General features: G+C 37.0%; 1 protein-coding gene across 6 annotated transcripts in view; it reads right to left on the bottom strand.

Annotated features, from left to right (window-relative positions):
• Positions 1–22459, bottom strand: part of LOC146004935 (uncharacterized) — a 470180-nt gene that overhangs the window by 18980 nt on the left and 428741 nt on the right. For 4 of the 6 annotated variants that reach the window (XM_083143989.1, XM_083143988.1, XM_083143990.1 and 1 more), the window contains 3 exons: positions 18346–18543; positions 8020–8241; positions 1280–3634 (listed from right to left, as the gene is read on the bottom strand). In XM_083143989.1, coding sequence (XP_083000115.1) covers positions 1280–3634; positions 8020–8241; positions 18346–18543 — 2775 coding nt within the window. The remainder of the gene's footprint in view (positions 1–1279; positions 3635–8019; positions 8242–18345; positions 18544–22459) is intronic. The other 2 variants (XM_083143992.1, XM_083143991.1) reach the window with 1 other exon arrangement.

Consider the following 22459-nt stretch of genomic DNA (forward strand, 5'->3'; position numbering starts at 1 on the left):
AGTTGTTTTTAAAATAAGACTACACAAATTCCACAAGGAGATAAAAATTTCATGTACAGGTAGATACAATACTTACGAAAAATCTACACCAATCAGACGTCAGTACTAAAACAAAATATTATTGTAAACCGAGAGACTATTCTCTGTGACCGTGTGAAAAGATAATACAGTCAAACCTCAATATTACGTTCCAAGATTTTACATTTTCCTACATTATATATTCAATCGTGTTGATTCCCACATAGCAAAATGTAATGAAATTTTTCTCGATTTTACATTTTCCCGCATTTTAAGTTTATTCAGCTTGGTCCTCCTGAAAAATGTAAAATCAAGGTTCCACTGTATACGAGACTAATTCTGCTAACTCTGAAACTAAGATTTGGAATTTGTTATTCTAGTCTGTTCATCAAGCAGAAGGAACAGTTCCAAATATATATATAATCAGGCCACACCTGTACATGTAATATATAAATTGCACTTGATATAGAATTACATTTTATGCTGCCTTTTTTTTTTACACACGAAAATTTATCCTGAATCTATTCTGGTGCAATTATTATTTGAAAATAATCCAAAACAATATGCACGAGATGTTTAAACAAAAATAAATGGAAATTTAATTAGGGGGCGTGACATTTTCTGCACCTAAACATGGGGGTATCCAGCAGGGAGCGAGGGAAAAGGTCCCCCCCCCCCCCCCGGGGAAAAATGCTGCAAGATTTCATTCTGTTCAGTATGCCTTTTTATGTGAAAAGTAAAATAAATGTCATTCCCTTTTCAAATAATACAAAATAAAGCTTAAGTATGCAGCAGAGGTATAGATAAAGTTGCAATAAAAATAATAAGAGTGAAACCAGCAGATACTGAACATAGGAAACTGTATTCAATTCTCTTGGCAGAAAAGGTATGCTTATTTATGATCAGAGGGGTTCTAATGCATCGTAGTTCATTCTACACAAAGTCTACAAAACTCCTTAGATGTTGTGATGAATCAAAAGGATTAGACAGGCTATGTTTAATAAGAAATAAATATTGTTTGAATATCTTCACTACAAATTCTAAATTATGGTAGCACATATTAATTTGCCAAGGGTATTCAGTTCTTTTGAAATGTGCTTGAATATTGAAAAAATACCTCTGATGTATTCTATTCTTGGCATTTCAGATAAACACAATCACCTACCAGTTGCTGCTGTGAAAAATCTTTCATGACTGAAGAGACTCGTGTAACAATGCATGGTTCAAAATATGATAAATGAAAGGCATTTTAGGATCTTACCTATGAATACTTGCAGTTCCTTCGCACTCTTGAGTTCACCATCCTCTATCCGTTCCTCCAGGTGGTCAGTCCCTATCCCCTCGTCGTTAGATTCATTGTCCACGGTGGAATCGTGTTCGACAGGTTCCATCATGAGATCATCTGACAGGGTCTCCGAGTCAGAGCGGCAGCGAATCGGATTGCGGACTGCCGTCTGATTCCCCGTCGTCTGGCCGTCATCCTCGATGTTTGGAGTGCGGAGCAACGGAGAAGGTCTTCGTGGCCAGACCTGCGGCACTTGAGGTGGATGAAGATTTGGTCCACACGTGGCTCCTGGAGTGGGAGGGTCCTCCACTTCAGAGGGGCAGAGGGGGTTGTTGGAGCCGCACCGAGATGGCCCGGGGCTCGCCATTGAGCTGTAGCCAGACGAACTAAGATTGGACTCTGAAGCCGTTCGGTCTGCACGTGAGCACATTGAGAATGGACTTAAATAGGACATCCCTGCTGTCGTTTTCACGATGGGCGAATCAGTGTCCGACTCTGCTTCGCTCATATTGGTCGTGACCGTAATGACAGGAGGTCCGCACGGAAGATCTAATGAATTAGGCTTATCAAAGTCTTTCAGCAAGCGTTTGGACAACCCTTTTATCTTGTTTTTCACTTGAGCTGCTTGGCCAGGGTCTAAAGATGGGAAACAAAATGCCGTGCTCTCCACGATTGTCGGATCATGACCAGTTAAACCCGATGGCAGCTTTTCGTGAGCGAGGGACAGCCGCCTAGGAGGGGGAGAGCCCAGTATATGAGTCCGCAATAAAGGGTTAGACTTGGTTGGCGAGGGTACTGAAATAGTCAACAAAGGAATAATGGGACTAGATGGACAACCTTCGTCGTTATCGCAGCCTTTACCAGATTTGCACACACTACTAACATCCGCTGGCTCTAAAGCTGTATGTACAGTGATTTGCGCGTGATTGCGAGCAGGCACTGGTTCCTTGCATCCCAGTAATGGAGAAATGACAACTGGTGCCTTATTATCCAATAGGGGTGAAGGTATTGCTTCGTCCATGAGTGTGATTGGTTCAGGTTCCTTAATTCCAGGCACGCTGGGAGTTGGATCCACGTCGTTGCATATTATAAGTGGCGGAGGTAACGGAGGAGGCTTCATCTTCACTTTAGGAGAACTGAGTGATTTCGAGGAGACACTGATGTTGTCAGTCTTCTCGATCATGATCTTAACGTCATCTTTTAGAGGTCTTGAACCATTCTTTGTGCTTACCACCTCATCGTGCTCCTCTTCCGAAGTAACAGCCGTGATTGATATCTGCGGAACGACAAACGCTCCTTTGGGTCCAGGCTCAATAACCTCTATTCTGATCGACGTTTCCTTGAGACCATCAGAGTCTTCGTCGGAATCTGGTGCAGCAGATATCAAGTACAACTCCGGCCTCCCACGTGACAATAAAGGTGTAGGTACAGGTGATGGTGAAGGGGTCGAAAGAGGCGTAGGGACTTCCTTGATGGGCGACAGACACTTGCTGTAGTCGAGCATGGGAATTTCCAGAAGAATGGTCGGTGGGTGTAAAAGATTGCAATTCACGGCTGTCTTTTGAGCACTCAAAGCATCCAGAACAGGCACTTCAATAGTATTGCTAGATTGGGCAGCCGAAGCTGAAAAGAGCGGCGAATCAGGCGTGGAAAGAGGTGTCGGAAAACCAGACGAATCTTCCCCATCGGATCCTTGAGGACTAGACGGTGTCGAACCTGACATCTTACTCGAGGTAAAGTTACGGAACATCGCCAGAATTGAATCAGCACTTGATATCTTTGTAACGCGGGCTTTCCCGGGACCAAGAAGCCGTCTTTTGCATAGATCGGGTGTTGCCAGCGTGTCCGAGCTGGAAATGTCTGCAATGTCGCTTCCACTACCTTGGTTGCTACTTGTGCTGTTTGGGGAATTATCCCGCCTCCTGAGGGAGAAATGTGTGCATTTTTCAAACGCCGGAGACGGTGGCGTGCTGGAAGATCTAGGAGGGTCCATAATGTCGGGGCTCGAAGAGCTTATCTCTGCCGACACCTTGTCCAGAAGCTTTGCGAACGTCACCTTCTTCTCCAATTTCATTTCTGGTCGTATTGACTGAGGAGGAACAGGTTGGCCGCTGAATTCAGTTTCCTTCTCTTCTCCTTCTTTTTCTTCTTTCTTCTTATCTGCTGCTTGAGCTTTCTTTTCACTGAGCTGAATCAGCTCCCCAAGACTAACTTTCCTTGGCTTCTGAGCTACAGGTGGTGTCACCAACTGCTGCAAAATCTGCTTCTTCTCTGCGATATTCTTCTTCGTAGGTGTCGAGTTATTCCTCTTCTTGCGAGGTGATGGAGATCCTGAAAAACAAGAGCTTTATTATGAAATGTTTTTCCTGCACAATCTCAAATGGTGACCCAATATGTTTATCACAAGCTTCTAACTAAAGGCAAGGGTGAATTAATTCGCATAAGTACTAACTTGTTTTCTTTTTCATAGAAATGCAAAGAAGACTTTAGAATCAGTCGGTCAGATTCTTGTAAAACAAACAGGTGACAGAGAAAAGACTTGAAACTTTACAACTTATATCAGCTGAATTTCAAACTCCATAAGTACTGCTAAACCTACATCAAAATTCTCAAATCAAAGTAAAAAATAAACCAATTAATATGAACTGAAGGGAATTACACATATATTTTTAAGTATTAAATCACATAAAGTTTTGTTATTCATTGATTTCAAAATCACATTATGATTCTCTTAATAACGAAGTACAGTATGAGTTTCTAAGTAAGGGCTATCATTGATCTAATATAATTTTATTTGAAACTACAACTGTAACAGTGTACATGTGGAATTTTTCAGTGTCTTGATAATAATGCTTTACACAATTCGGCTTAAAATGTAGGATTCTTATATAAATTCCTGACTTGCAAAATTGATTATTTTGTTCTATTAACAAAAAACAGTCTATTTGCATTTTGCTTTTATGTGTAAAATTATTAAGATGTACTGCACAGTTACAGACCTATTTCATTGGAACTTTTCATGTTGCAGTTTAAGAGTAGCATAGTGAAATGCACTGATGTCACTCCTCAACTTGTTTAAAACACCAAAGAAAGTCATCAATCTTTGCTAATATGTGGGCTTGATGCTGAAACTTACTTGTATGTAGAACCTCATGATAAACTGTAGGAAGGGCCTCATTTGTGATTATAAACAGTTACTAACTTACTTTTGAGGCAAAATACAAGCACACAATTTCTTATGCAAACTTTTACAAAGCATAATATTTCATGAGACTGCCAGAACATGGTAAGCAATGCATTTAATGTTCACTACATCAATATAGAAAAGTCCATAAAACAAGTAGTAGATTTTCTTTGGGGTAACGAGGTCCAACAATGTTTGCCATTGTATTTTCAACTGATCTAGGCAAGGAGAAACAGGGTGTCTACTAAATGTCTGTTTTTAAATTCCAGGTTTTTTCCAAGTTTGTCCAGGTCTATTTATATTATTTTCCAGGTCTATATTTTTTTAAACAAAGAAAATTTGTTATTGTTAATAACCCCTACCTGAAGGCCAGTTGAGAAAAATTTGCAGTAACTAACAAAAGCAAGCTCAGTTCTCACCTTTAACTGCCGTGTAATTCATATCCCTTGGTAGTAGTATATTTTTTAATTTTGTTTTTACTACTAAAGTTCTAAAAATTATTAATTTAAATTCTAAGCATATGTTAATTTATATAATTACATGTTACTGCATATTCTTCTTGGATGAGGAATGGCCAGTTACTTTATTTTTACACAATTTACTCATACTGATACAAATTAATTCATAAAATATACTCATACAAAATGTACTTTGCCCTGATACAATAATTCTGTAAGTAACAAAAACAATGTGGGCTGTAGAGGGGCAGTTTAAAGTCATACCAAGGACCAAGCTTTCACACTTTCTCAAAATTAACGAAGAAATTCCTTGAATCGCAGCATCCCCCCTAAAATTCAAGTGGAGGCAGTGACAGACTCTGCTCAGGAATCCCTGTGGTCGCCATCCACATACTCAGAAAACATAAGCCCCTAAGTGAAGTGGGCATTTGTAGTGAAAATGGTAACTTTGAGAAAAATCCAGGTTTTTGGTTAAATTCCAGGCTTTTTTCAGGTTATCCAGGTACAAAAGTAGATTCCAGGCTTCCCAGCTCAGCAGACACCCTGAGAAATGACAAATTGATGATAGTATACAAGAAAACAGGCATAAAGAAAAGCCTAAAACCACAGAAGTACTCCAAGAGGCTTGTCTTTGTAACTAATGAAGTTACTGAAAGTGCAGAAATATGGTAAAATCATTGTGGTGTTCCTATGGTGTATAGTATGGGTGAGAATCTCAGGGAAATAATGAGAATGTAAAGATTGATTGATTTGGCTTATTCTACTTTGCTTTTCTGCCACTTTGACTAATCGCGAAAACTAGGATGAGTGATGGATGACCTGATGAAACTGAAGACACACTCACAAAGAACACGGAAATCTAAGCCGAGATTTCAATCTGGGACCTCTGGCATGGGGCAGACTGGGATGTGCTGACCACTCCACAACAGAGATAGGCTCAGAGAACATCAAGAAAATAATGGAAGTAGACGTCACTTAAATGGAGAAATAAGAATGAGATGGTCAGAGAAAGACATGCAATATGGTTCTTACACATATACAGAGTGCGTCAAAAAAATGTATACACACTTTGAACTGTCATAGAAAATTTATTAGCCAACCTACAAGGTTAAATTTCTGGGAAAAGAAAGGATATACTAAAATTTGAAAAATAAGTGTCCTTTTTGGTCAAACTGGAAGTTCCAAATGGTGGTTAAAGTAAATGTTCAAAATGTTGGGTTTCAGCTTCGATACATTTCTGAGTACGAGTCATGACTGATTCCGTACTTCGCACCAAAGTGTCCAATGGGATTTCTGCACACACCGCTTGAATCTCATCCCAAAGTGTGTCCAGGTTATGTGGTTTACGACGGTGCTTCTCATCTTTTGCTGTGCCCCATAAGAAAAAATCGAGCGGTGTAAGGTCTGGAGAGCGTGCAGGAAACTCGATTGGTCCCCTGCATCCTATCCACCGGCCTGGTACATTTTGATCCAGGTATGCTCTCACATCCCTATGATAGTGCAGCGGGGCACCATCTTGTTGGTAATAAAACCTGTCATTACCGTACATTGTACGAATGGCAGGGAAAATGGAATCAGCAAGCATTGTTAGGTACTTTTCTCCAGTTACAGTACCTTCAAAACGGAAAGAACCAATGAGTCCCCTAGGAGACAAACCACACCACACATTTACACCAGGCAAATTCAGAGCCTTTTCAACAGTAATGTGGGGATTATCTTCAGCCCAGTACACACAATTATGCCTATTGACAGTTCCATTAAGTTTGAATTGTGCTTCATCCGACCAAACAATGCTACCCATAAATCCTGAACCTATTCACAAAATTGTACCCTGCGATCTGGGTCGTCGTCATTTAGCTGTTGTACCAGCTTTGGAATGTACACACGCAACTTGCCTTTCTTCAGAATGCATAGCACACTACTAGCACCACTCTCACGTGACTCTTGCTCAGAAATGTATCGAAGTTGAAGGCCAACATTTCGAACATTTACTTTAACCACCATTTGGAACATTCAGTTTGACCAGAAAGTACACTTATTTTTCAAATTGGACTGTAGCCTTTCTTTTCCCAGAAATTTAACCCTGTAGGTTGGAAAATAAATTTTCTGTGACAGTTCAAAGTGTGTATACATTTTTTTGACGCACCCGGTATATTCCAGGTGTGAAAATATAACTTTATTAATGTATCAATTTCGGTGACTAAGTGCCACCATTTACTGAAGGCTGCTGATATGGTGACAATGACAGTGACTCTCTCTCCCCCTCTTTCAAAGTCAATCCACGAATAAATTATTCTTTTTTCACAAAAGACACACAAAATTACTATATATTTGTGTAACAAGTAAATTCAACCATGTTGTATTGTCAATTTAGACCTACGATATACTTTTTTTTAAAAAAAATATCTTAATTGGCCTGGTTTTTCTGCCTCTTTTGGCTAACTGCCGAATGACAAGGATGAATAATGAAGGCACACATGGGCCAGAACTCGAACCTGTCATTTACTGTGGAAAGATTGGCCACTCAGTGTGTTCAGACAGCAAGGTGCAGATGACATACAAGTTGGAAGGAGATATAGAGAAAGATGGTGAACAAGATGAAAAGAATGAACTGTGAAAGGAGCAGAAAGAAGAGAATGGGAGGCAGGGGGGAGTGGAACCAGATAAGCAGTAGGGGACATTAAAAATTGAGGAATTTGTTTCCGCTGACCTATGTTTTACATAAGAAATTGTATGCTTGTTAAAATAACACTATAGATTAACTACTGTTAACATCAAGAAGTACTTTCATTGTATTCAAACCAAAGGGCTTCACTTAAGCTGAAGGAACAGTACTACAAGCATCAGGACTGATCAGTAATGAACACATATTTCGATGAACATATTCCTGACAGCAAATACCGTCTTAACAGTATTTTGTTGTCGCAATACATCCACGTACGAAAAGGAAAGATACAGTTTAGTAAATAAGAGTTAAGAATAAGTGGAAAAGATTATAAGGGTGCGATACGACACTACAAGCCCACAGACTATGGCACACAGGGAACACCGAGCGGTAGCAGGCAAGGCCTTACGTCTCGGCGGCTTAAGCAAATCGTCCAAGCTAAATGTTCGTGCGGTCGCATTGCCATGTGGGCTCGCAGGAACTGCCGATGTGAGGCTAAGAAGTGAAGGTTTGCGAATACCCAGGCGTCCGAAGAGGGTTCGAGGGCACGGTTGCGGACTCGGTGCTACGGCGGCTCCTGTAGAGCTCAGCTGGTCCCGTACGGAAGGTGCCCTGCCGTGTGGAAGAGTGCCTGCAACAAAGACTGCGACCTCAGCACTACTACACACGTAAAAATAACAATCTAATAGTAACAATAATTAAAAAAACACATCTATTCATACTGAGCAACACATCATGGCAGCAAATGTAAAGAAAAGAAAAAACAATAGCATGCAAAGATGGCCACAGAAGATTACTACTGAATGATTATTTTTTATGAGCTCCTGCTTAACAAAATCACTACTGATCTTGTCATTGGTGCAAGTAACTTCAAGGTTCAATCTCCACTGGGAGCTTCAAAATTGGAGAGCTACTTCAAAGCAATGGTCCTTGGTCTTTGCAGCCAGAAAACTAACACAACTGGATTTGATACACCGACAATGTTGTACACAGTGAAAACCCATTAGGCAGACTTGGACCATCAACCATGGTATTTCTTCACTTTCAATTATTGCTAAATAATTATTATGGCGATTCAGCACACTGTGGGACTCTTAGCTGACCATGTGTCACCAAACGAAATACCACTTGGTAGACATTGGCTCTCATGCTATGCCACAAAGGTTAGTTTTTAAAGCTCATATGGGTGGGCTACACATATATAAATAGGTGCAAATTTTCCCAGTACACAACTGATTTTTAACAAGTTTTGACAGAAACTTTTAGAATCTTGTGCACAACTTCACACAAATATCTATAAAAAACTTTCAGTCTTTGGTGTACGACATAAAATATAGTGCATATTTTTGAATCTTCAGTGGCCAGTCCTTTCAAAAATAATAATAATAAAAAAAATGCACAAAACATACAATGGGGCATAAATTCTGTCATAATCACAAGACATAAACTTTTAGGTTTAGAAAAATAACATAATTGATAGTAAACAAACAATAACTTAGAGAGTCAGGATATGTATTTTATCCCCAATAAAACTGATTGCCAACAATGAACAAAGCTTTTCTAACCTCTAATGTTCTTGTTATCGATAGTACAGTACATATACATTTCCTTACTAGCTGGAAAAATAAGTTTGATTGAATGAAGTTTACTGCAAATAAATTATAACTCAGATTCATGTCGGTATATTACTTAGAAATAAACTGATCCTGAATATGAAATTTATACAAAATTATACCTACCAAGTAAACTGCATATAAGCAGGGAAAATCCAGATGAGCTTTTCTGTCTACATGAAAAACATTTTGAGTACTAATTAATACGCATTAATACTCTGTGAAAATGTTGCAAATATAGTTACTACTTTATCTCTAAAATTTTGTCACATCATTAAGTATTCTGTTCTATACATTATAATGAACCTGACAGACTACACAATTATGGCCATTACATGAAGGAGGAATTGTACATAATCTGAGCACAGTGTTGGCACTCTAGGCAAGATCATTATTAAACAAGGCAAAGCAATACTTCCACTGGGGAAAAATATGAATAATAATTGCTACAAATATTAACATACTTGTCTTCCCTGGAGATTACTTACTCATTTGTTTAGTATTTTATCTTTTTGATATTAAGCAATTTCCATGTGTGTATGTGTGTTTCTGACTCTCTAAAGGATTTAATGTAACTAATTTTCACCATTATGAACATTAAACAAAAGTGTAAACCAACAATTAATAAACAACCAAATTATACAAAATAAGGTATTCCTTCACAGCTATCTGTACATTTATAATCATCTTAATATCTAGCAAACACACAAAACTTCTTTAAATTCAAATAAAATTATATTGTTGATGCACACTAACAAGTACAGCAATACTCCAATTGTGTATTATTATATGAATGTTTAGTTTGTTCTGACAAATCTCTGGCTTACACACCTCTTCATTCATAATAGCTACTAACAGGCTTGCTATGCCATTCGTATGATAATTAATAAGTACAATAATTTTCATTGCATGATAGTTAATTAAAAGTAAATATTTATTAGTAACTATTAACGTAGATGTGCCTGTTTTTGCACAACTTCCCCTGTGTAACTTTGTTCTCCATGAAATATTTTTTTCAGGTATCAGCAATAGAGTACACTTCATGCTGTAAATATCAAATTTTGAAAAATAAAATGGAAAACGATCATTTTCAAATATTTTGTGCTAAAATTTTGGATGTGTGTGTGTGTGTGTAAAAAAAAAAACAAAAAAAAAATTAGCTCTTATATTAAATCACTTCCCTACTTTAAAAAAATCCTAAACCTTGATTTTTCTCAAAAATTGAATATCAGTTTTGGCCTTAAATTTCAGCCATTTGCATTAGAGATGTTGAAAAAAGGTAAAGAACATAAAATTTAGCTTCAAATGTACTGAAAACAATGTTTTTACCCCAACTTTCTATCATTTTTTGTATCTGAGTTATAATAATTATCGCAACTGTCTGCAAAGGCCAAGAATGCCGCAAATCTTGAAACAAAAATGGCCACCATTTTGAAACAAAGTCAAATTTCAGAAAAATAATGCCTGTTTTGAACTACCCTTGAATAAAGGTTTCCACAGGAGTATTATACAAAATGGCTACCCAGCAGCTATTTTTTTTTGCAATGTCCAAAAAAGGTAAAGTTTTTGTTATAACTAGTAAAAAAAATCATTCTTTGTACAGAAAGAGTATGTCTTTGCAATAATTTTCAACATCAAAAACTTTTGGTTCCATCATGCCTACATGCTGAAAATTCAGGTTTTCTTAATCTAGTTTTTCCATGACAAAAATTAGGCTTCAAGTATATTATTCATTTTTTTGAGGATATTTTATAAAATATTTTGAGTGCTGATGTATTTTTTCTGAAATCCTCATTATTTCATTGAATTTTGTGTAAAATTTCCAAGATCATTGGCTACGGAGAAAAAAATAAAATGCAAGCAAGGGTATCTTGTGCCGAGGGTCTCAAAAGTGACGGACAACACAGATTTCATGAAATTTCGAAGAACTGTAAAATTAAAACCGTTTGAGATACAGTGAAAAAAATTTCAGGGGGTTTCTTTCAACCATAGGGGAAGGGTGTACACAAGGTTTCAACGAAATTGGAGATGGTGGGTGACAAAATCCTTGTTTTTTTGCGTTGATTTGATGTGGAATGACACTCCCCTGCATTGTTTTGATGCTGTTAACTAACTTAGGCGAAGAGTAAATGATGCCGAAATAATTCTGGATATGAGAAAGATAACTGTGGTAATGCCATGTTTCAATCAGGATGACAAAACTGTAGGAGAGGGAAGGGGCATGTGCCCGAAATAAGCCGGAAATACATTTGACATGAAATCTATATATCAGTTTTAAAAAAGGACATGAGTAACAAAATCAACAATTTAAAAATGTGCATCAAAATAAACCCAAACAGAAATAATGGGAAAAGTACAACAATAAGTTGTAGTTTCCATAAATAATTCGAGAATTAAAAATTCTTCCAAAATTTGCAACATTGACACATGTAGAGAAAGTAAATACATTTTGTTATAAATATTTCCTGAGAAAGCAAGTACTATATCTCTCTGTCAAAGTATGTGGATATCAAAGGGTTAAGATGCAATATTACACACAAGTGTATGAACTATTTATTATTTCCTGCAAGTGTTGTTACCCTGTGTGTGAATACACACTATCCTAAGGATTAAAAGAGCAGCCAATCCCAATATTAAGCTTCCTAATCCTCAACTTAGTCTTGTGCTTGCCTTAGAAATAAATCTTGGAAAAAAAGAAGAAAAAAAAGTCCCACAAAAAATCTAAATTCTAAAACATTGGGTGTATTTAGAAATCCTTCTAGAGAATTCAAGATGATATTCATGTTTATTACTTTTGCTGTTGTTTAGATAATTGTTATAGATAACAGGGACGTAATAAACATGAATATTATCTTGAATTGTCTGGAAGGAGTTCTAAACACATCTAGATTTTTCAGAATCTACAATACTGGCATGCATATTCAAAAAGCAATTAGTGTTATCGAACAAATATTGCTGAAACAGATTCAAGATCGAGCAGAAGAAAACTTAGATAAAATAGATTATTACCATACAATTTAAGTAGCACATGGGTCATCTGAATATCTTTCAATCCGAACTGAATTAAATACACAATTTACTAAAAATTAAGGAATTACACAATTGAAGTATCACTGTACCTTAAATTTAGAACAAGCACTTAAAAATTGATATCAAATACTCTATTTTTATAGCACTGTGAATAATTATGACAATATATTTCTTACAACTTAATAATCATTATTTCAAAAAACCAACTCTTCAAGAGACATATGCATGATGCAATATATTTCTAACTACCGTAAATTATTATATATATGATACTCATGCCGTATAGCTTTGAGTAGCTCAAATGTTCTACTGATTTTTCATAATAAGTAGAAAGAAAGTGAATAGGAAAAGAAGTTACTTGTGCAGACAGATGGAAGGAAGGAATGAAATCAAGAAAAACATTTAAAGAAAATTAATTATTATTATTTGTTTTGTCAGAAAGAAATGTTTGTAACTATAGGGTTGGGGCAGTTGCATGCAGAAAGACAAAATGTAGAAACTATACTGAGTATTACATGCAAAACCCATATGCAAAATGACATAATCAAAATTAGATATTAGAATCACACCTAGGAGTAATTATCGTACTCTAATTGTGTGGGGATATTAGTGATAATCTTTCTAGTTTATTCTAAGTTAATTGAAGGCACTAAACATTGACTTTCAAAGCCTAAATGTTGTAACTGCCATTAAACGTTTGATTTAACCTGTTACTTTATCAAATCTTCAATTCAAGTTACAATTTCGTAGAACAAGTTTTTAGTATTCAGAAATTGTGAGTTAATAACTATTATACATCGACATCAATTATGACTTCCAGAGCACAATGCTTTACCTAGGTTCTTAAAAAATATATTGAGTTTCAAATTGAGCAGAGGATACAATTTTTTATTTGAAGATGGTAATTGTGGTTCATTGTATTTTAATTGGTTCATGAATGCAGGGAGAATGACAGTCATTGATTCCTAAATGAACTGTCATCGTTGCCTTGTAATCAAGAGATCCCACGTTTGATACGCAGTGGAGCCACACAGAGGTTTAGATCGAACTTTAAATTGTAGGTACAGTCTTGATTAGCCTTAATGTGCATAAAATGGCTACAGAACGCACACAGATTCGAGTCTCCTGGGGAGAGCGTAACAACTTTTCTCCCGAGATTTCTGCATTTGTATGGAACTGGTGGCCATCCACCATCATGAAGAAATTGGAGAGCAACGAATGAGTAGCGTAATCCGGACATGAAAACCTACAACAACTAGGGGTTCATCGTGCTGACCACACGTCACACTGTAACTGGTTGCGTGATCTCCGACCTCGGCAGTTGGGAGCAGTGGCGTACCCAGGATTTTTGAAAGGGATGGGTTATGTACACTTTTTCTGGTACTCAGCCCTCATTTCACCATCTTTTCCTACCTTTGACGTTCTTTTTTTAAGGAATACTGGGCCAAAGGGGGGGGGTTATAACCCCCACCAACCCCCCCTTGGGCACGCCACTGGTTGGGAGTGAGCCTGGTAGCTGCTGGCTCTCACGGGCTGTTGCGTCGCAAGTTATTATTATTATATTGTGTACATTGTAATGCAACTTATACAAATTTAAGCACAGAAATGGATACTTTAGAAGAATTGTGACAGATATTGCATTTTCAAGTAAGAAGCTAATGAATATAAATTTATATTACCTTCAGGGGCAATATGTGAGGGTTGTCAACACTACCGTCATGTGCAACATTTCCATGAAGGGGTTTATGCCTCAACTGAGGGACCATGTGTTTCGTGATTGTTCCACATACTATCACATGAAGGAAATGCTACATGAACTGAAAATCATCAAGACGAACTGATTACTTCATGTGAGTGACTTGGAGTCGTAACACAAGTTGTGGAAAAGCAGCACCAGTATTGCAATCTCTGATTTTCTTTTTGAATCCAGGGATCAAAAGATGGGCACGTGGAATAAACTCACCACTGGTCTGATCAGGTGGTTAGTTCCATTGCCTTCAGTCTGAGAGGTTCGAGGAAACAAAAAAAATTAAGTAATCTCGAATAAGAGAATAATCTTGAAAAAGAAAATACAGAGCTATCATGAAAAAAGGAATGGAATCAGAGCACTGTCCATGGGCCTGCCAACAAAAAGCCCTTCAGCAGTGACGTGCCCAAGGGAGGTTTAGTGGGCCAAGTTTTCCTAAACAAAAGAATGCTAAAGCCAAGAAAATATGGCGAAAAGAGGACTGACTACTAAAAATAGTGTACCTACAGCCCACCTCTTCGAAAATCCTGGAGAAGCCACTGCCCTTCAACAAGCACGTATTTAATTTTCAAACTATACCTGTTGGCATTAAGTTGGACTGGAGCGTTTTCTTACAGTCCTATGTCTCTTATCTGAACAACTGAGAGACCAACCATCGCTTGACCATGTGACAATCTCTCCAGTTTCCATTACGCTTTAATATCACTTTCCACACTTAAGAAGGAGTGGTTCTTTCATGCAAATACAGGAGAAGATAGAAAGAAAGAGTGCATAAGACAAAGAACATGCAACAGTAAACAGCAAAGACGAAGAGGTGCATGCAAGCCGATGGGATCTCTGTTACATGTGATACCCGTTCCACGGAGAGCGGGCTCACCATTTCCTGAAAAGAAAGTCGAAAATGCTTTTTCTCGAGGAGACAGAGGCTGGAGCGGAAGGTCGTGGTTGCATTTCTCAGCCCCCTTTTTTTTGAAGAAACCCCAGCACATGCAATTGAAGCCCAACCCAAGGACAACACAAGTAGCAGTTACTTGAATCTGACACACATGTGTTATGACACACACACACAAACCATTTGCTCACTAACACACACACACACATTCATAATGTGAGAACCTTTTAAGAACCTGGGGTGATTATAGGAATAGATGTTATTGTGTACAGTACATAAAATGTATCGTGGTAGCTCAGTCGTTAGGGCATCTGACTATCATGCGAGAGACCCTGGTTCGATCTCCAGTGGGGGAGAACCGAGATTTTTTCCACCTGTTCAAGCGGCTCCGGCGCCCACCCAGCGTCGTATGAAGCGAGTACCTGGAGGAAAATCTGGGGGGTAAAGGCAGCCAGGGGCATGGTGCTGATCACATTACTTCCACCTTCGGCCGTGATCAAGAAAATGTGGGGCCCTAACCCCACACCCCCAATACGCCTTCTTGGCATGGTGCATAGCACAGGGGGGCACTTTACTTTACTTTTTTACATAAAATGTACATCTGCATGAATATTTGCTGATATGGCTTGCGTAGTATGTATGACAATGTATTTGCTGTAAAAAATCTTTATTATTATTATTGCCTGCACTACTACAATATTTGTTGTAAAGATTGATCCACTTATTAGGTATATTTGCACATATGATAGTGTGAATCATGTCAAGGACACAATAGTTGCAGAACCTGCCAACACATGGTAGGCCAATAGTTCCGGAATCCAGTGGTGTGATGAATTCAGAGGGTGGCCCGGGAGAAAAATCTCCTCTGGGAATAGAAAAGCCCCCTCCTGAAAAATTGAATAACTTGGCTGAACTCTTGGACAATAGCTAAGAAATTTGAGAACCATGTTCACTTTAATTTAATGTAGAATCTACTGTTTCTGGCATTTTCGTATTAATAAGCAGTGATTCAGTCTTCTTTATAAATAAAAGTAAAAAAATAAACAAATTTAAATTATTGTTCATTTAATAGCTGCTAACTAGCAATATGTAACAAAATTCCATTTCATTGAGACTCAGAAACAGACACCAAAGCAGGAAGGCTGGTGTAATGTAAGGTTCAATTGTTATAACAAATTTAAAGTTCTTCCAGCTATTTAAACAGTTAGCCAGTCAAAACAGTTTGCTCTAAAATGGTGCAGTCTTATCGAAATTTACACTTATTTTAATTTAATTACATACGAGAGTAGGGATGGGACCGATTAATCGGTACTCTATCGGTATCAGCCGATATAGGCATATCGGTAAAATTACCGATCCGATATATAGATAAATACTTATAATTTAGTGCAAAATTCTGCCATTTTGTTATAATTTTTATGGATAATCTCGATGCCCTACTTTCTAAAAAAGTAATTGTCTAAATATTCAACTCCTTTTGCACTGCAGTAACCTCAAAACACATTTATTAAGGTCAATGAACTATTCAGGTTCTTCAAGGACCATTTCTAATTTTATATCGTTCATCAGTATCGGTAAATTTTATATAGGTACTTTATCGGTATCGGCCAAAATTTCATATCAGCCCATCCCTATATGAGAGGTAAGGGACGATTTAAAAATATTAGTATTATAATTTGATTCCTATGACATGTCCTTCATGAATGTTGATACTTCTCCTGGAAGAGTGTAGGACTGTTCTCTGAAGATGTTGTAGGAGCAGGGGTTACTTGCAAATAAATTCTCTCACCGATAATAGGACAGCTTTTGGTAACATCAGTGTAGCTTACAACTTCTACGCACACACATATACACATAGTACCCTACAACGCTTGCATTTGACTTGAATTAAAGTTCAAGCACTTGCTCTAGAAGTTTGCTAGGAAAAAATGTACTCTAATTTCTGTTGGGGGCAAGTCAGGAAAACATGTACAGTCAAGGATACTGTGCACACTACCACAACACAACACGAAAAACACAAACAACCTTACACGCTAAAACTATAAGTAACTGCTCATGTTTTGCCCTTTGGGTACACTACTATTAGAAGAATAAAAAACTTGCCTTCATTCGTACAGCCTTAAAAAAATAGTACTGCAAAATTCCAAGCAGTATAAAAAGTTTTGGCAACAAAAACCAGAATTACGTACTTCAGTAGTACCATTTCACTGATTCCAGCAGTGTATAGGCGTCATTGCATTGTCCCTATTCGATGTGTGTGATGTTTTTCTCGTGCTACAGGCAGTTTGTGTGAATGCAATTATTGGAATTCACAGTGATCTGTCCATTTTTCATTTAGAGTGTAAACACACTGTGTGAACATGATTCTTCGTTTATGTGAAATATCTAAATGTGACTATTTTTTCTGATTATATCAAGATATATTTAGTGGTTCAGATATAATGAGTGCAGAATATCTAGACATGTAATATCAATTAATGAAATTTAGATTATCTTTAGCAACTATTATGACTACACAGTAAATATTTTTTAGGGTGCTATTGAAACAAAAGAGGATAATGGTAATCAACATAATATGTTTGATAAGTGCCATTTCTGATTGGTTAAACTAAAATGGTTTAAACAATACCTAGATAGAATTAATGTCATTTTGATATTTAGAGCTAGTTATTTGTTAAAGACATATATAGCCACTCGTCTTATTTAAATTAATCGGACTCATGTAACAGAATCTGAACACCCACAATGTATATCTCCTAATAATACTGTGACATTACATGTATTTTTAATATAAATAGTAACAATGAACGAGAAATGTTTGGGATATCTATTATTAAGCATGGACTTGTGAAAATATATAAAACTTTTTATAATAAATATTCTGCAAGCACTGAACTAGCTATTTTTCTAAGCTTCCTTGTATAAAATACTTATTAACCTTATAAAAATATATCAACATTTTGTGAATTACTGCTACTTCAGTTGTTTTTTTTAATCCTAGATACTCTCAATTTAGTTCAATTCTTATAATTTTCAGTAGAATCCTTTTCTAAAACACACTAAATGGTGTTGGACAAGAATTGAATCATGTAGAGTATATATTTACAATATGGAAATAAATATAGCAAATTTTTTGTATTAACTTTTCAGTATGTTGTGCTAATAAGCTATTCTAATTTTAAAAAATTCTGTTGATTTTTCATGCACTACTCCGTGGAAGACAGTTTTATTTATGTATATTTATCATGTGAGTGTACACTAGTATGTAACGTTAGTATTATATTATCATACGCTCATCACATCTGAACCATTTTGTACATTTAAAGACACTAGCGATTTGAATGTGAAGTGTTCCTCCCAACAGTGTGTTTATGGTTTTGCAATGCTCGTCAGCCTCTGTCCCCAAGAATCAGGTGGTCATGGTCAAATGAGGACGACGTCGGTGACACGCACTTGTTCTATTACGATCAGCCTCCTCCGCAAGCAACTTCTCCAGCTTTTCCGGCACGTGTCTCTTGGCGCACCAAAAGAGGCCGATGACGCCCATGACCACGAAGACGGTGATGAGCCCCAGCCAGAAGGGTTCCTGCAGCATTCGTGTCGACAGCGGCTTTTGCGGGATACGGATCATCTTCCTTTCACAGAGTGGACCTGGAAAGGAATTTGTGGTTTTAGTCACAAAGGCATTCGACTTCGACACATGTTAGTGACAGTGACACAACTAATATTTATAATGCAAGAACATCTGGACCCCCCGAAAGACATACCAAGTCTAAAATTAAATAAGCAAAATGTGTGTTTATTATTGCATAAAATGAGGTTCGTTCATTTATGCAGTTACATTGTGATTGATTAAACAGCTTTGAATTAACACTACCTGCAAAGATTGATTCATAACACTACTAATAATATTACATATTAAAATAATGATCAGGGACTACTTTTCATCAGCTGGACCTAACAACATTTTCCGTATTCAATATACAGGGTATACACAAATGAATGGTGCGGTTATAAACGTCAATAAAAATTTTATTTTTCAACTTACATGGTTGCTGCAAACACTGTTAAGAGGCGGAAACTGTCCCAGTTTTTAAAGCTTCTCACGCTCACTGCGAGGCTTGTTAGCTTGTGTGCTTAGTTTGCAAGATGGTGTCAGATCAAGAAGGCATACTGTGTCCTCCGGTTTGAGGCATCGAAATCTGTTATTACGGTGCAGCATGAGTTTATGGGGGTTTATTAAAGACAGCGTTTATGCACAACCAATGCCAACTTCCATTCAGCAACTTCATGATCGGATAATGCATGCAGTGCAGGACATTACAGTGGACATGTTACACTGTGTCTGGAATAAATTTGATTACCGTGTTGATGTGTGTTGTGTGACCAGGAGAGCCCACATTGAATAGTTGTAATTCTAACTCACATATCAAAAACTGGGACAGTTTCTGCATCTAACAGTGTTTGCTGCAACCACGTAAGTTTAAAAACAATTTTTTTATTGATATTTATAACCGCACCATTCATTTGTGTATACCCTGTAATTCACTTAATTTTTTTAACGTTATTTCTTTGGTAGAACAGCTGTCTTTATTCAAATTTTATTGATTATGAATAATACACGGTGTTATTATATCTCATTAATTATACATGGTGTTATTTAAGATATATTATATCTTAAATCTTTTTACCTATTCATGTGATAGTAATAATAATAAGTTTAATAATAAGGACCTATTTTAATAAATATTATTATTAATAGCTATATTAATCTTATTAAAACACCACCATCAAATGACACTACCACATGTTCTCTTCTTTTCGATATTCCCCATAATTTAATCTTATGTCTGTCACCAAGTGAAAGTTTGAAAAGCTTACATTCCTAGCTTTACATAATTTACATTAAGGAAATATATCTTGAGTTGGAGAAACAAAAAATAAAAGGGAAGTTATTCATATCCTGAGTAAATTTATTACTCTCGCGTACATTTAGTACAGTAGTAGTGCATCTGTAGTAGATATTCTACCATAATTATTTCAGATTCTGTAAAAGGTTTGGTATAGTTTCAAGCATTTTAATTGTTCAGTTTCATAACTATATTTTGACCAAACTGAAATTCTAAAAAAAAAAAATGGCTTCTTGAATAAGTATGCTGGTTTGGATTGATTATTTCTCTTGTAGTTTACGGTTATTACAAGCATAAAAACACAGTTTTTTGTAGTGACGTTTCAGGAGAACACACATTTAATGAATACAAAATGAGAAAATACTACCAGACATGGGCGTCCGGAAGGGGGGGGGGGCACGGCCCCCCCTTGGAAAATGAATGTGTACCTAAAAATTATGTATTTCACACATAGTTTCATTTCAATCACAGTAATTTATGTTATTTATTATAAATTCGTTGAAGAAACATGATAATTTCAGACTGAAATAGTGTTTTTTGAGAGAGCATCACTATTTTGGAGGAAAATATGTGTCCTTTGCCCCCCCTGGAAAAAAATTACCTTGCTTGCCCCTCCCTGGAAAAAATCCTCCGGACGTCCATGCTACCAGATGTGGAAACCACAGGAAAATATAATATAAGTTGTTCATGTTCAAAGGATTATGTAGGACAAACAGCAAGGAAAATGGCAATAAGATGGCACGAGCACGATTTGGACATTATAAATCTAAACTCAAGAACAGGTTTGTTAGCTCACATAATCAAAGAGAAACATTTGATTAAAAAGAGAAGGGTTATAAAAAGAGTAAACATAGATATGAATGTCTGGGAAGCTTCGTTCATTGCAGAAGAACACTGGATTAAATTAAATAATGAAAATGGTAACATAGACCCATTATGGAGTTTTTTTTTACGTAAGGAGTAAGCCACCAACTATAAAATTTAATGTAACAAAAAACATGAAAAAACTCTGTGAAAGCAATGATGATTTTGAATTGCCTGATGATATTTGGAATTCATAATATTTTTTTTAACAAAAATAATGTGACCAAAATTTTTATCTAAAATAAAAATAAAACAGACTGCTTGTTTTTTCACAGTTATGTTGCTATATTACAACAATGTAATATCGACAACATCCATTGTATAATGGATTCTCTTTTTTATTTAAAAAATTCTTAACCATTGTTATAACTGTATCTTTAGTCAAACTTAAAATAATAAATGTCTCATGAAGGGAGCGTGTGTTCTCCTGAAGCGTCACAACGAAAAACTGTTCTTTTATGCTTGTAATATCCGTACACTACAAGAGAAATAATTCTAGGATGCAAGCAATACGTACATACATGAAAAACTATTGGATTGATTTGTTGTTTTAAGTCCACTTTATGCACAGTAAGGCTAATCTGGACCGGACCTACAGTTTAAAGTGGGATTCGAACCACTATGAGCCTCCACCAGGTATCAAACCTGGGACCCCTTGATTACAAGGTGACAACGTTACCGCTACAAAGAAGTATGCTGGAAAATGTACATTATGTACTCAAGAATTCACTTAAACTCATAATTTCTTAACCAAAGGAAAAAAAAAGAAGTCAATTTCCTGTTACTGGCTGCATATTATTTACTACATTTGAGGGTAATATGTCCACGAGCATCTGGAAAGGAGCAGAGGTATACATTTCGTACACATAAATTCATTTCAGCACCAGTAAATGTGCTAATTATAAAAGGGTTTGATAATTACAAGTAAGGCTGGTATAGATCATTGTAGAAATGTAATAAGCTTAAATCAATGGAATGTTTTGGAAACCTTGCTTGCCCTTCTTGGAGAAAGTCCAGCACACACACGAGTCGTAAAACTATTGTGAATATCTAGGCAACAGTTAAGTAAACCACACAAGATGTCATTTTTCAGAATTTGGAATATCATACCAGTTTTTCGAAAGTAGAGGAAATTTTGAAAACAGCTTTGCTAGCCTTGGCCAGAGGTCCAGCTGAGACTTAACTCTGATTTCTTTGGCAGAGTAGCTCACCATGTAAACAAAGACGTATATAAATAAAATGATTGATCCTCACTCACAGAAGATTTTCTATTAGTGGTAAGATTTAGTCAATCACTCACAAGGGAGGTTATCTAAGTGTCCCCCTCCGATTTCCATAGAACTTGGAGAGTGTATACAGGGTCTGTATTTTAAGTAATGAGAATATTTTTTTTCTGCCGTGACTAGACGTCAGAGCGCGCTGGGACCGATTGGAGTCGGTAGTGGGGGGTGTGACCTTGAAAGTGCTCCAAGCAGCATTTGCCTGCTGGCGTCCGTTGAGGCATGATCACGCGTGGCGTGGACGTCTGCAAAGTAGTGTGTGCAAGAGCAAAATGCAGCAGAGCATGGAACAGCAGTACGCGATCAAATTTTGTGTGCACCTTGGAAAATCTGGTGCAGCAACGCTGGAAATGATTCGGCAAGTGTACGGCAGTGACAGTTTATCACAAGCGCAAGTGTTTCGGTGGCACAAAATGTTCAAAGAAGGACGGGAGAGCGTGGAGGACGAACCCCGCGCAGGGCACCCGTCAACCGCACGAACCAGAGACAACGAACAACGTGTGCTAGATTTGC

Source organism: Lepisma saccharinum, chromosome 22, assembly GCF_977018435.1.
Source record: "Lepisma saccharinum chromosome 22, izLepSacc3.1, whole genome shotgun sequence".
Taxonomy (NCBI): Eukaryota; Metazoa; Arthropoda; class Insecta; order Zygentoma; family Lepismatidae; genus Lepisma; species Lepisma saccharinum.